At 35.4% G+C, this 14,942-nt stretch overlaps 4 protein-coding genes across 6 annotated transcripts in view; 2 read left to right on the top strand and 2 right to left on the bottom strand.

Moving 5' to 3' along the window:
* Positions 1 to 1,331: 1,331 nt before the first annotated feature.
* On the bottom strand, positions 1,332 to 3,880 carry LOC116013534 (probable ribosomal protein S11, mitochondrial). The gene is made up of 2 exons (XM_031253345.1): positions 3,576 to 3,880; positions 1,332 to 2,236 (listed from the first exon to the last, which is right to left on the bottom strand). The coding sequence occupies exons 1-2, from the start codon at positions 3,745 to 3,747 to the stop codon at positions 1,629 to 1,631; spliced, it is 780 nt and encodes a 259-aa protein (XP_031109205.1). The 5' UTR covers positions 3,748 to 3,880; the 3' UTR covers positions 1,332 to 1,628.
* A 3,427-nt stretch (positions 3,881 to 7,307) lies between these two features.
* On the top strand, positions 7,308 to 10,356 carry LOC116013531 (apoptosis-inducing factor 2-like). The gene is made up of 4 exons (XM_031253342.1): positions 7,308 to 7,742; positions 8,345 to 8,601; positions 8,810 to 9,255; positions 9,854 to 10,356. The coding sequence occupies exons 1-4, from the start codon at positions 7,633 to 7,635 to the stop codon at positions 10,118 to 10,120; spliced, it is 1,080 nt and encodes a 359-aa protein (XP_031109202.1). The 5' UTR covers positions 7,308 to 7,632; the 3' UTR covers positions 10,121 to 10,356.
* Positions 10,357 to 11,531: 1,175 nt separating this feature from the next.
* Positions 11,532 to 14,071, top strand: LOC116013535 (vacuolar protein sorting-associated protein 60.1-like). 2 transcript variants are annotated; one of them, XM_031253347.1, is made up of 5 exons: positions 11,532 to 11,732; positions 12,370 to 12,521; positions 13,152 to 13,245; positions 13,541 to 13,750; positions 13,857 to 14,071. In XM_031253347.1, exons 1-4 carry the CDS (start codon positions 11,670 to 11,672, stop codon positions 13,562 to 13,564), a joined length of 333 nt encoding a protein of 110 aa, XP_031109207.1. In that variant the 5' UTR covers positions 11,532 to 11,669; the 3' UTR covers positions 13,565 to 13,750; positions 13,857 to 14,071. The 2 variants fall into 2 exon arrangements, with proteins under 2 accessions (XP_031109207.1, XP_031109206.1); XM_031253346.1 differs by having other exon boundaries at positions 13,436 to 13,750.
* A 67-nt stretch (positions 14,072 to 14,138) lies between these two features.
* Positions 14,139 to 14,942, bottom strand: part of LOC116013532 (basic leucine zipper 6) — a 3,844-nt gene continuing 3,040 nt past the window's right edge. For both annotated transcript variants that reach the window (XM_031253343.1, XM_031253344.1), the window contains exons 4-5: positions 14,714 to 14,840; positions 14,139 to 14,580 (exon numbers count right to left, since the gene is read on the bottom strand). In XM_031253343.1, coding sequence (XP_031109203.1) covers positions 14,450 to 14,580; positions 14,714 to 14,840 — 258 coding nt within the window. In that variant the 3' untranslated portion in view covers positions 14,139 to 14,449. The remainder of the gene's footprint in view (positions 14,581 to 14,713; positions 14,841 to 14,942) is intronic.

The following is a 14,942-nucleotide window of genomic DNA, read 5'->3' as shown; positions in this document are numbered from 1 at the left end:
CTTTAAAAAAAAAAAAAAAAAAAAACGCGAGAGCATGAGGCACGATTCTCCTCTCCACAGTGGGTCCCACACAACCTGCCAAAATCCTCAAACTTGCAGGAGAAAAAACTCTCCAAAAACCCATCGCTCACATTTATTAACGCTTGCGTGAGGCGCGATTCTCCTCTCCATAGTGGGCCCCACACAACCTGCCAAAATCCCCAAACTTGCAGGAGAAAAAACTCTCAGAAAACCCACCGCTCACATTTATTAACGCTCCCCCCCGCCCTCCCCCCATAGCTTTTACTATTCCAAAATCTCCGGGAAAAAAAAACTAATGGTGAAGGCCTAATAATCACATGTAAAAAAGTCTTTTTTTTATTATTATTTATTTTCCTTTTCCATTGAATTGCAATTCATACCATATATTTGGTTGCCTTCTTGCTAGTTCACCGGAGTTTGGTCGATTGTCGCCAAAGTTGATCAGAAAATCACTGAAGTTGGTCGGAGAGACATTGGAACCCTAACGGCATGTTATTATAGGTCATAAACCGATTTTTGGACCTCAATGCACTACAATGGCATGTTTATGGGTTTAATTACAACGTTCAAAAGTTTAGGAGTCTAATAGACTTTTCGAGTAAACTTTAGAAATCTATTTGATCCTTTTCCTTAATTCTAGAGAAAATGTTATATTCTCTCACTTGGCGAGAACACTACTATGTGCCTTAAACACTTAATTATGAAACAAAGCTTAACAAAAAAAAAAAGGTTGTTTCTGCACGGAGCATATCGCAACCTTTTTTTTTTTTTAAATGTTGTCATTATATTATAAGGCCCTCCCCATTTGTGTATTTTGCACAATTTTTTAGGAAAAAAATAGATGAGATGAAGGAGAGAGTGTGAAGAGAGAGAAAAGTTAAGAAGCCCCGCAAATTTGGAATTTTTGTCGGTGGAAGCGGGGCCCACATTGAGAGAAGAGAGGCGTCTCACCTTGCGTGAGGCGCAACTCTCGCGCCTAGACGGGCACGTAAATCTATTTTTATTTTTTTTACAGTTTTTTATTATGTTTGTGTTTTCTTCCACTCCCATTTTTTCTTTGCTAGTCACACCTGCGAAATCTCCTAAAACACCTCACACTATTAAGGATAGCCTAATGTTATTTGAAAGTAAAATCATTTTTAAAAATAAAGAGAGTATATTGCATACATGTTTACAAAAAATAATGAAGAAGTGAAACTCATTTTATAAAGTAAAAGTATTGCAGAGATAACAACCACCTTAAAGTACCAAAGATTGGAGAGCTGCTATTACTTGCAAGCATCAAAAGCACTACATGGACCATATTGTAATTTTGGGATAATGTTAAAAATCCATAAAAATTAATCGAGCATTGGCACAAAATGGTATAGTACAAGAATTTCATGACTACTTTGATGACCCTCAATCTCATACAAGAATTCTTGAACTTAATTTATCTAAACTACAAGGCATTCCAAGACTAAACAAACATGATAGAGTATAAATAGACATAGTTATCCTCAAGGCAAGCTCCTTCCCTCACCCCAAAGTGTTGAATTAGAGGCTAATCTCCAAAAGCAAACCATATATAATGCCCTGTTTATTTAACATGCAAAAAATGAAACAGACTATATGCGGCGCTTCTTCCTGAGGCGGCATCCATTATGGGGGCGACGAGTTGTATCCTCAATGTAAACAACAGGATTAGCATCACCACGAGAATGATTATACCCCTCTTTAAAGCTAAGAATAGATTGCTTCTTTTTCTTAAAATAGGTAAACCCATTTACTTTCATGACCACGGACTTCAAGTTACGATTCCTTGCTTCACGCCCAACATGTTCCGCTGTAGATTCAGCAGCAAATCGAGAAACTTTCCCTCCTGATGCCAATTTTCCCGCTGAAGCCCCAAACTTTTTGTTCCCTTTTGAATCTGTGACGGTGATGAATGTGTTGTTGCGGAGCAGCTTAACATGAACAATGTCAGGATCGTTCTCAACTTGATATTGACGGAATGGAGATCCAAAAGGAGCGCCACCCTTATCATAGTCTTCTAGTAATCCCCTAACAATGTCCATGGATTTAGAATTCTTTCCAGTCTCAACTTCATTTTCATTTGCAGAGTCTATCAAAGATCTAGGAAACAAAGTGCGTTTTCCATGGTTGCTCAAACCAGTTTGCCCCGGCCCTGAGAATCTATTATTGGGCATGCTGCCTTTGTTATTCCCTGAAAAACCTGCAATAAAAATAAAACGCATTCCAACAACAGAGCAGGTATGAGAGGTAGGCTTGATAGGCAATTTCAGAGCCCAAAAGTAAAACTTTTACATGTTTTGAATTCAAACTGTTTAGAAGGGAAACTACTTATTCAAAAAAGAAAACAATCTGATATGTATATATGGGAATTGAAACACCATGTGCTTGGTAATGTGCTTGGTAAGGAAACAACTTATACAAAAAAGAAACCGAAGTGTCTGATACGGGGGAATTGAAACACCATGCTTACTTCAATTGCTTGAAGGGCATTTATGCAACCAGACTTTTAGCTTCCGGGCATGGATTTCATAGACTAGTCTATCCCAAAACAAACAGCCACTTGTGTCCTCTAGAGAATGCCCATCTTTCAAGTAACAAAATGAAGTTATTTTAATGTTTGAACCCCCCCACCCCACAGCCCTCCCTTATCCTTGTCCAGATTTGTCTCTCCATGGTTCAGGTACATAAGAAAAAAAGGAAGACATGCACACAATTCTATTCCCTATGCCCAATCTGCATAAGCTGCCATTACTCTTACAAACTGTCACCTAGGATGTTATTATTGTAACTATAAATTGTTTCAGGAGGTTTGTAAAATAACGTTGATAATCAGCATCATGAATCTGATGATCGGTTAAGGAACATTGCTTGAAATTTAATCAGTAAAATATCATAGAAATTGGAATCAACAAAATTGACATCAACTTGGAGGCAGCCATTAAAAAAGGGATGGAAAGTGGGTCTGCATCATTCGCTGCACGAGAGGAACCGTTGTGTAGAACTGTAGATAATTTAGCCAACCTAACTCAAGAAACCACTAGAGGCCATACAATTCTAGAAGTCCCCCAAACACCGTAGAAAAAATATTGTGGGAGGATGGTAATGCTCTTGAGTTGACTAGAAACTAATCTTGAAATGTTTCTAGTTTATAGTTGTACCAAATAAAAGTCACAAAATTTTGAACTTGAGGTTCCATTGGCAATCAACACAAATTCATTTCAACAATTACGAGAAATCAAATTAAATTTTCAGTCCACGGAACACAATAATTTCATATTCAGACAATAAGGATTCAGTATTCTGTTTTATTCATTCAAGTTCCAACTTGAAAAGCAACCCATTCATGTTAATCTCAAGAACTGCCATCCAATTTACAGAACCAATTGAAAAAAATGGAACTTCTATAAACCCAATATCTAAGCACTCACTTTACCAATTTTAATTTTATAAACAGCAAGTTCAAACAAATGGATGAGTATACACAGAAATATATACGCATATAAACATCATACAAAAGATAAGGGATAAGAAGAAGTTGCCTGAAATGGGGCCTGGGTTCTGAAAGGGAGGCATCGGTGGCGGCTCAGGATTGCTGGAACTGCAGAAGAGAGCATGAAGGGGCCGGTCGGATCTGGGTCCGAAGATCCGAGAAATCTGGTTGAATATGCCGGCACGAACCGGTGGATGAACGAAAGGGCGCCGGAGGAACATTGGATGGCGACGGTGGAGTTTCTGGCTGAATGGTTAACTGAAAAACCAGAGGGTTTGTAGGGTTTTGCGACTTCGAAGGGAGGTATGAAGTTCAACTCAGGACCTTCGTACACTGTAATTTGGTTTTAATTGAATTGAATTGAAATTCGATAAAAATCTTTAGTTGCATTGTTGGTTGGAGAGAATTTCAAGAATTATAATTCTATGAAATTATACAAATTACATACTGAATATTCACAATTTACATATTGAATGTTTACTATTTCAATTGTTAAGTCCTCTTAGGTATGTTGGAGAAAGTTTACATTGATTTTGTTGTGGTGTAACCTAGTGGTTTCACCAACGAATACCGTGATTAATTATTTCGTTGAATTGTACACACTTTTACAGGGTGTTTGGTTGAAGGGAATTACAATTCCTTTCCCACTTTATTCCCACCTAATTCCGAAGGTAACTAAATTCCTTCGTTTGGTGGTTGGAGGGAATTGCAATTCCACGGAATTGCAATTCCCTCATTTTCATGGAATTAGAATCCCATGGCCTCCCTGGGATTTTAATTTCGTGGATTTTAGGAAGAAAAAAAGATCACCTTGAGACAAAACTACCCTCTTTTATTTTAACTTAAAATTGATGTCTAACCTTCCCTTCAAAATTATATAGTGTATTATTCTTCGACTTACCTTTATGTATGTTTCTTTAAATATTTATATGTAGCATTTGCATTTTTTATATGCATTGTTTATACACAGCAACTTTTGTGTATGTTCCTTTGAATTCTTTATATGTATAACTCTTCAAAATTTTTGACTACCCAAATCAAATGCTTTTTTAGCTCAAAAGATACGGTAGATGAGTGCGTTTGAATTTAATATATTATATTTTTTGGGGTTTGAATATGCAAATGGGTCTTATAGATACTTGTCATTTAAGATTAATAATAATAATAATAATAATAATAACAACAACAACCACAACAATAGGCATTTTGGACTTTATACTACTTATTCCCTCTCAATTTCCATGTATACCAAACATTGGAATTGAAGTTCCCACTAATTTTATTCCTGCATACCAAACACTGGAATTTAAACTCACACTTTATTCTTGCATTATTCTTTTCCTATGGAATTACAATTCTTTTCCCACCTAATTTCCTTCCTCCAACCAAACGCCCCGTTAAGGGTGAGACAGCTAGCAATCTAACATGGAAATGGGAAAATGACACTTTTTCCCCTATGTTATGTGCATATAGAACTTTTCCTCTCTGTGTTATTACAGTGACAGCTTTCCCCTCTCAGTTATTTTAAAAGTGGTAGTTTTCTCTCCTGTAATGTTAAATTGACATTTTTGCCCTTAAAAATAATTATTTCATTTATTTTTATTCTCCAACCAATTATTACTAATATGTAAGGAAGATCACCGTTCGATACGAACTTAATCGAACACTGTAGCAATTGAACTTAAATAGTATAGACGGTTACGGTTACGATTCATAACCGAAAAAAATAAAATAAAATAATTGTTGAATTTATACTATTTTTAAATAATAAATAAAATTAAAAATAAATAAATAAAGAAGTTTTGATTGGCGGTTCAAAATCGAAATTGGAATCGAACCGTTCCGATTCATCAAAATAAGTGTTTGATCATTTTCACTATATATAACTGTGGTTCAGTTCCGATTCACGGTTCAACAATTATTTAATTTTATTTTTTTCAGTTCTGAATCGTAACCAGAACCGTCCATACTATTTCGGTATGATTGCTACAATGTTTGGTTAGGTTCGAACCGAATCGTGATCATCCATACATATAAGTAATAATTTGTTGGAGAAGAAAAATAAATGAAATAATTCTTTTTAAGGATAAAAATGACAATTTAACATTTTAGGGGGAAAAACAACCACTTTAATAACAGTGAGGGAAAAAGTGCTATATGCACCTAACATAGTGGGAAAAAGTGTCATTTTCCCCATGAAAATTTAAGGTTGCTTTCTGTTCAAGCCTAGGGCTGTTAGCGAACAGAGCTTTCGACAAACTACTCGTGTTCGAGCTCGGTAAGCGTTTGTTTATGTTCGTTTATTAAGGTAAACGAACATTAACAAACAAAATTTAGAGCTCGGTTAATAAACGAACAGAGTCTGAACAGTGGTAAACTCGTTTGTTAAGTGTTCGTGAACAAGCTCGCTTGTGTTTGTTTAGTAGTGTTCGTGAACAAGCTCGGTTGTGTTCGTTTAGTAGTGTCCGCGAACAAGCTCGTTTAGTGTTCGTTTAATAATGTTCGCGAACATGTTTACAAACATATATATAATTGTTCGTGAACGTAGATTATTTCTTGTTCACGAACATGTGCAGGTGTTTGGTTATTAACTGTTCATGAACATAAATGAACATGTTTGTGAACCTGTTTGTTAACGTTTGCGAACACGTTCGTGAACGTGTTCGTGAACGTTAACGAACACTAACGAATGCTTAACAAACGAACACGAACAAGATTTTCAAAAACCTTAACAAACGAACACGAACACGAACACCCCAAAATCCTTAACAAACATACACGAGCCTTCGTTCGTTTATGTTCGGTTCGTTAACAGCCCTATAATCAAGCCCAATGGTTGATCCGATGCTTGGTTAATGATAGATCATTTTAACTCAACGACATTCCCCAAGTTTTGATATTATTGGTATGAGAACAAGTAACATATGATACAATCAAGTATACATAATTATATATAATACTAACATTTTGTACATGTGATGTGTGAAAATCATGTTTAATATTAAAATATTTATAAAAATAATTTAAAAATTTAGTTCAAATTATGTTTTACGGAGTGCAATTTTGTAAAGTGATAAATTTGAATAATCATATTTAAAAAATATAGAGAAAAATTCTTATAGTTTGTTAATTACATTTTTTTTAAAAGTGTATCATGTATTAACACAACAAATTAAAAGGTGTAGAAATCCTTCTTCTGACTGGAAACACTTAAAAAGGTAATCAGTGACGAACTTCGCCGTCAACGTCACCGCTTAGGTCATCAGGTCTTTTAGATACAAATACTCCATTTTAAATTATTCGTGTTTATTGATTATTATTATTATTATTTTGAAATGACTTTCAAACTAAAATACTAAACTGAGAGTCAATTATCTTTGTCAAGGCATGTGTAAATTGATCCGTTTAAAATCTAATCATCAACTAAATAATTGGTTATAATTAATTTACAAAATTACATCATCTCTACGGACGCTTAATTTCATGACCTGAATCACTACATGTCATCTGAACACAAAGTGTTTGACTAAAGCTCAATAGTATAATTGATAGCATAATAGGTCTTATTTGGTATTTTTTTTTAAAATATGGAGTATTATTTTATTTAATTATTGTATTATATTACAGTATTTGTTTTTGAAGCATTAAGACCGTATGTATTCTTTAAAGAAATTGTGGAATGAATTTGTTGATACATTGGTATTGCATTATTGAGTATATTTTCTATTTTTAAGTAGCCGTAGCCCGTAGGGCCGGTGGGGTGGCGACACCAATTTGACGACCTCCTTCACAGTCGCAATAAACTAAACAAAAAATACTCCGAATCAGAACGTGAACACGAAACCTGTCCACTATCCAAAATCCGCTTAAAATTTGCTGGGTTTTCGTCGCTGTAGAGAAACACCCAGGAAGTCTGCTTTTTCAATCCTTCTAGAATTCCCTTTTGCATTTCTTGTCTTGTTTCCCAATCAAGCCCTGCTGTTGCGTGCGTATATAAACGCCCCCCCGTTCATAATTTCCCACAGAAATTAGAAATCAGCTTCCGTTATTGCTTCGAATTATACATTTTTTTTCCCTGAATTTGATTTTGATTTTGGAGTGTGGGTATGGGGAGTTCAATGGAGAAGAAAAGGGTAGTGGTGGTTGGCGGAGGAGTTGCCGGCTCTCTTCTCGCGTATACCCTTCAGAACTATAGCGACGTTTTCCTCATTGATTCGTGAGTTTTTTTTTTTTTTTTTTTAATTTTTTTTTTTAAATTTTATGTAATCCCTTTATTGATTCATGGGTTTTGTGTTCAATTGTGAATTTGACATTGATGTGGTTTATCTAATTGAAGGGTTTTTGTTGATTTTAAAGTCAAATTTCTGAAGCTAAGCTGATTGCTGTCAAATTTGAGTTAATCAATGGTCCAATGCACAGAGTAAAAAAAAAAGCTCTAAATGTTATTAGGCATGAAAGTTATGCTAGCATATTGATGAATGATGATCAAAGCATGTTTGACCTTTTCCTTTCTGCGAGACTCCAGGAAAAAGAAAAAAAAAACATTTTGAGGTGAAGGGTTATACAAAATGCAAGTAAAGTAAAAAAGAAATATGGAGCAATAGAAAAGAATGAAACTTGCCTTCTATGGGTGTCAATGTGAACTCTGTGTAGGTTAAAATGTAGTTTTTGAACTTATTCACCTTTCTCCTTGGTGTCTGAAATTATGAACTATGCTGAATATCTTGAAATATATGTTCTGTACATCGCGTTGCACTTTGATTTGATTTTCTTTATTGCATGTGTTTGCTTGGTTAATCAAACTCTAGAATACTGCAGGAAGGAGTATTTTGAGATTACCTGGGCGAGCTTAAGGGCGATGGTTGAACCATCGTTTGCAAAAAGATCAGTGATTAACCACCACGAGTACCTTCGTAATGCACGCATTGTTTCATCTCCCGCTGTTGACATCACAGATAGTGAAGTGTTGACAGCACAAGGCCGCTTAATTGCATATGATTATCTTGTTGTTGCGACAGGTCATATGGAAGATGGTCCCGTTACAACAGAAGAGAGGCTCGATTTTTACCAAACAGGTGCGGACTTGGATAACATGTCATTTGTATTGACTAAATACCTTCATGTCCGGGATTTCAAATCATCAAAGCATGATGTAGTTATAGCCTGATTAATGTCTATACACTGATTGGAGAGATTGCTTAGCCAATTGATTTCACGATAATGCCTTTTTTCGATAGGTATGGGATTCAGTTCTTCATTGATGTATCATTTTGTTGTTTACAGAGCATGAAAAGATCAAAGCTGCTAGCTCTGTCCTGATAGTTGGAGGAGGGCCAACAGGTGTAGAACTTGCTGGAGAAATAGCCGTGGACTTTCCCAATAAGAAGGTGATACTTGTGCATCGGGGGTCAAGATTACTTGATTTCCTCGGAGAAAAGGCTGGCAAAAAGGCACTCGATTGGTTAATTTCAAAGAATGTTGAGGTCATCATGGGGCAGTCCGTTGAATTGGACTCTGCCTCTAATGGTGTGTATCGTTTATCTGGTGGAGAAACTGTTGTTGCCGATTGCCATTTTCTCTGCACTGGTAAGCCATTTGGTACATCGTGGCTAAAGGATACCATTTTGAAAGGTAGCTTGGACGTTCATGGAAAGCTAGTAGTCGATTCCAACTTGAGGGTCGAGGGTTTCAACAATATCTTCGCCATTGGAGACATTGTTAATACCAAAGTAAGCCAACCAATCTCTTCTCTTTTGTCCCTTTTATTTTGTTTTCCTCTCCTTGAGCCAGATTCATAGTCTACTTATAAGTTATATTTTTTCTCCGTTTGCTTCAACATCCCCCCCTCCCACGGAAAAGAAAAAGAACTAATAGGCCTCAAATCTGACATTAAACTAATTTAGAGTGTCTCAAATAAGTTTTAGTGTTAAACCATATTTCTAAACTCTATTCCATTTGTATAAACTTTTGTGATGTTGTGATCTGGAGTGCACTTAGTGTGTTGCTAAACCCGGAGTAATTGCTAGAAAGGAAAAATGGCAAGAATACAAATATAACAAACATGGATCGATGCCAATGACTTTATGGGAGGTCATGGGGCAATATTGACTCTTTGTTCTTCAGTAGGTTGAGAAAGTAGTTATGAACAGATACTACATTTGTGACAGAGTCAGTAGTACTAAAAAAAAAAAAAACTAATAGAATACAAAGATCAGATTTTGGGGTGTGTAAAAGCAATCGATAATGATTTTGTGTATTATCTATGGTTGGGTTCCCCGCTCCCTATGCTTTCTTTCTTAACACGTGGTTACAAATTACAATCTTTAGGAACTCAAACAAGGATATCTAGCTCAAGCTCAGGCATTGGTGGCTGCCAAGAACTTGAAGTCGTTGATAATCGGAGCAAGGGAACAACAGAAACTGGCTAAATATAAGCCCATGGGCTCGGCCATGGCTATAGTTTCTCTTGGGAGACGAGAAGCCGTGATGCAGGTGAAGTGTGTGACCTTGGCCGGACGTATTCCGGGGATGATAAAGTCGAATGACTTGTTTGTTGGCAAGACGAGGAAACAACTTGGGCTAAGATCTAACTAAAGCCTTCTTAGTCTTTGCACATTTGTTACATTGTAGTTGCATTTAGGGGTGTGCAGATATGTTGAGGATTGTGTTGTTGGCTGGTTTGTTTTCCGATATTTTAGTTGGTGTTTCATCTTTTGTTAATGAAGGATTTCTGCAATGGTAAATGGCATAAGAATATGAGATAGGGAGAATTGAAAAAAATGTTGCTAAATATATAATAAAAAATAGTTGGATAAATTTTTTAAAACAAATTAGTGTTTTTTAGTACTTCTGAATCTGTTTATTACTACTTTTCTCAACCTACTGAAACATAAAAAGTCAATATCGCCTATTGAGGTTCAAACTCATGATTTCGGGAAACTGAAGGACGAGTGCACGTGCCGAACACGTGACAAGATCTCGAAAGACAAAACTCTTGCTCTGGCCTCTGTGAGTCTAAGCTAAAAAAGGAAAATTTTCGCAATTTCGGGTGCGTTTACTAACTGAAAATTTTCTCAAATTTTCTGGAAAACAGAAAACAGAAAATATGTTTACTAGCACAGTTTTTCATTTTGAAAACAGGAAATAATTTTTCAGTTTTCTAGAAAACTGAAACACTATAAAAAAACTGTTTTCTAAATGGAAAACAGAATCAATTATAATCTATTAGACTATATGTCATTATAACCACATTCTTACCATTATCTACTTACATATTTATTTATTACTATGATTACATTTATTATCATCTTCTTTTACTTATCATCATCTTCTATCTTTTCTATTTACATTATTTATTTAAACATAACTTATTTGATTATGCTTAAAATTATACATCATTCACCTTATCTAAATTAAAAATTGAAATATATACCACGCTTTATATTTTGATTGAACTCAATTGATTATTGGTTTTGGTCCAAATATTAGATATCAAAAGTTCACACATATATTACTATATTAGAATTCAAAATAAAAATTATATATTACATACATGTCATTCAAATGAATATATCCAAACATATTTTAAATATTAGCTCAAAAAATATTAATACTATCTAAACTAAATTTTTTGTGAACTTAATATGTTATTGATTCAAATATATTTTTATTTATGTTATATACATATATAAATTTGGTCCGGATATCAAATGTAAATTTACATATATTAGATTTCAAAGTAAAATATATATTTATTTTATTTATATCAAATATATTTTAAAATATTTTAAATATAAGGTCTAAAAATAACTCAAAATTAAATTTATTGTTAATTTTATAATGGTAATTTGGAAAAATATGTATTAGTAAACAAGTTTTTTAAATAAAAAATAGAGAATGAAAAATAGAAAATGAAAACTGAAAAAATTGAAAAACAACAAGTTTCCTGTTAGTAAACAGGCTTCAAGTCCTCAAATCATTACAAATTGAGGTTTGTCTTAGCAACTTGTCTCCCACATTTCATCTTCTTAGCTCATTTATACTCTCCCAAATCCGTATACATATACTCTCGAACTCGATTCTCCATTTTTTCTGACTGAATTCAAAAACCCTAAATCTCACCGCAGAACAGGAACTTTCAGAGATGATGAGAGTTTTCGGTGTTAAGAAAGACAAACAAGCTTCAATTCAAGACACTTCCGATCGGGTACATTACATTTATGCCAACTTTTTAAGATTTATTTTCTGTATATATATGTATACATTGCGATTGCGAGCGTGTATCGTGGAGATTTGTGTAGCAATTTCCAAAAAGAACAACTGTGGGAATGCTTTTTGTACCGAGATGAGTGTTCATATGCTATAAAGGCGTCATTTTTACAGAGTTATTAAATGGTATAGATGTGTTAAAAGGATAGTTTTGACTAACAAGAATGTAGTATGGATAATTTTGTCCAATAAAATTGAAGTGTACAACATTTAAAGTAAACTGTATAACTTTTTTCACATACAAAAACCTGACATAAATCAAAATATAACTTGGATTGAGACTTATTATGTTTCACATACAAAAACCGGACATAAATCAATGATACTGTATAACTTATTGAGACTTATTATGTTTTTAGATTTAGATTAGATAATTAAAGTAAAAAAGATAAAGTATTAAATTATAAGAATACAGATTATTTCAGTGTATGGATAGAATTTGGTGTAAATGGGTTGGAGATAGAAAAATTTTTGGTGTAAGAATATCTCTCTTTGGTGTAAAATTTAGTTTTTTGGGTTGGAGATGGTAAGTTGTTGACATGAGGAGATTTGTAATTTTTCTTCATGTTTTCCAGATCAATAAAAGAGGTGAGACGGTGGATGAGAAAATAAAGAAGCTGGATACTGAACTTGCAAGGTGCAGAGAACAGATAAAGAAGACCCGTCCGGGTCCTGCACAAGAGGTTATCAAGGCTCGAGCAATGAGGATTCTCAAGCAAAAGAGGGTGTGAGTAATCTTATTCTCTGTGTTTGGAATGTGAAGGGATACAAACTAAATCTTATGCACATTAATTTTGTTAGATGACTTTGTGTCATGTTTGAGTGAATGTGAATCCCAACATTTTGTTTTCAAGATGATTGCACCCTTTATGAAAATGGGGTATCCGGGTATCAGGAATTATTTGCTTCCTATGGAATGGTTATAAACTTGGACCTTAGGACTGTTAAGAATATTAGCTCATGATGGTATCAAAGTTAGCTTCTGCTGCAATTGAATCTCAATTTACAAAAATATTAGCATGTGCAAGGATCTTTTAATAGTTTGTTGAAGATATTACGACATTTGTTGATCTTGACTTAAATGTGCAGTGCTTAAAAAAGAAAACAGGATTATCACCTCAGTTCAATTTTCAGTGAGTTCTGTAATTGAAATGAGAACTGGCATGTAGAAAAGTGTTTTGCAAATGCACAAAATTAGTCAAACAAGCTAATTTCTGCATGATTGTGCTGTTTGTGTGACATCCCCTACATGTCAGTGAAAAATTTTACAATGTGGGGCAATTATTATTATGAGCAGATTTGATTGTGTTTATCATAGTTTTGCTTGCACATGAACAGTCCCTGAAATTTTGAACAGGTATGAAGGTCAACGTGATATGCTGTACAATCAGACATGCAGCCTAGACCAAGTTGCATTTGCTTCCCAGGAGACCAAAGATGCTAAAAAAAATGTATGTTGAATTGAGCTTCTTCTTCATGCACTTATTTATGAATGTTGAGAAGTACATGCCTGAATTCTGCAAAGTATTATTCTAATCATGTAATTATCACTGGGTGGTAGATTTCAACTTAAGCTTTCTGGTTTTCACTTAACATGCATTGTGTTAAATTCACTGCAAAGCCATTTGTTTTTTTTAATAGCACTCCATGGGGCATAACTCACGGCTTGTCAGCCGAAGCTTGTTTGGAACCTGCTGCCTACCCCCATAGCGGTAGGAGACTAGGATGACATCTCATTTGTTTCAGGTGAGGGATTTCGTATTTACTTGACCTGGAGTTTCATGTAGAGCCAAGAAGTCTCAATTTAGATTTGGAGGCTTCATTGGGCCATTAGTTTCATTCTATCAGAAGCAGACGTGTAGACCTTCAATCTGGCAAGCAACCTGATCTGGAATCTGAACTTAACTTGCCAGCCCAGCTGCACCTATGGTCGGTCAAGCATCAGCAAAAACCCCGGTAAATTTTGATCCCATACAGTGTGATTAGCCGCTCTTTGGAATAGACACGTAAATGTATTAGACACGGTAAAGATCCAGTGACAAATTCTTGTGATTCTCAACAGGCTGAAGATGAACTAGGATTGCCCCCTGTCCCCCCAAGCATCAATCCGTGGCTTCTAAGGAATCTTGTTTCGGGATGTAAAATGCTGTGCAGACAGTATAAGTTTTGCTTGCTATTTTGTTCTTCCAGATGTAGATGGTTGTCGATCTGTTGTAATAATGCACATTATTGACAGTGTAGATATGATAATATAAAGACTTGCAAAGATTGTTAGCATTTATGATTCATAGAAACTCTTAAGAGTGAGCGTTTTTCTGTTTTCATGCTACTTAGGCTAACATCATGTCGGATAAAATCGTGTTGTACCCTAAAAAAACCAACAGATTGGATGTTAACATTGTTTTGATATGGAATATTATGTCTGATTCCATCACAGCCATGACATTGATCCTAGTTAAAAGTGGAAAATGTCTCTCTCCACCTGGGATTATACCACACATCCTATCCTAGTACTACACAAAATAGAGAGCATTTACATTTGACAGGATTCTGTCTGGAGTGATGGAGCCCGGCATTCTAGTCTAGTCGTCTTCTACATTCGCTTCCTCGCGTGGAAACTTCAGACGTTTTGGCCCCATGGCAACATCTACTACTCTAGTTGAGATCCAGTTTCCCAAAGTCCAGCATCTGCCATGAAGTCTCTGCACCTCTAGCTCGGAACTTGCCCTGAAGTTTTGGCGCTGCGACTTGCCTCTCCAGCTCTTTCCTCAGCGAACAATACTGGGCTGCAAAGTCACGTAACACATCATTTGTAACAATTCATCACTGCTTATTTGTCTCTTTGTGACGCTAAAGAAATGCCAACCCGAATACACAGAAAGTCCACGATACAACATTTTGTGTAACACCAGTACTTACCATCGACAAGCAGCTTTTCTTGCTGAATCTGGATTAGCTTTTGCTTCAGCTCGCTATTTTCCAAGGACAAAGCAATGTGTTGCTGAAGTAGGGAAGCGACTTTGGCAGCTAAGTCCGACCTTAGGGTCTGCATAAGGAACGTTTATCGCTTCATCATTGCAATAAATAACACCTAAGATCTCTATTACTTGAAAACATGGCGTGCAACCCCCCCCCCCCACCCACCCAC

This window comes from Ipomoea triloba, chromosome 3 (assembly GCF_003576645.1).
Source record: "Ipomoea triloba cultivar NCNSP0323 chromosome 3, ASM357664v1".
NCBI classification, from domain to species: Eukaryota; Viridiplantae; Streptophyta; class Magnoliopsida; order Solanales; family Convolvulaceae; genus Ipomoea; species Ipomoea triloba.
Note: the sequence above shows the minus strand (reverse complement) of the source record. Positions and strands in the feature narration are given on the sequence as shown.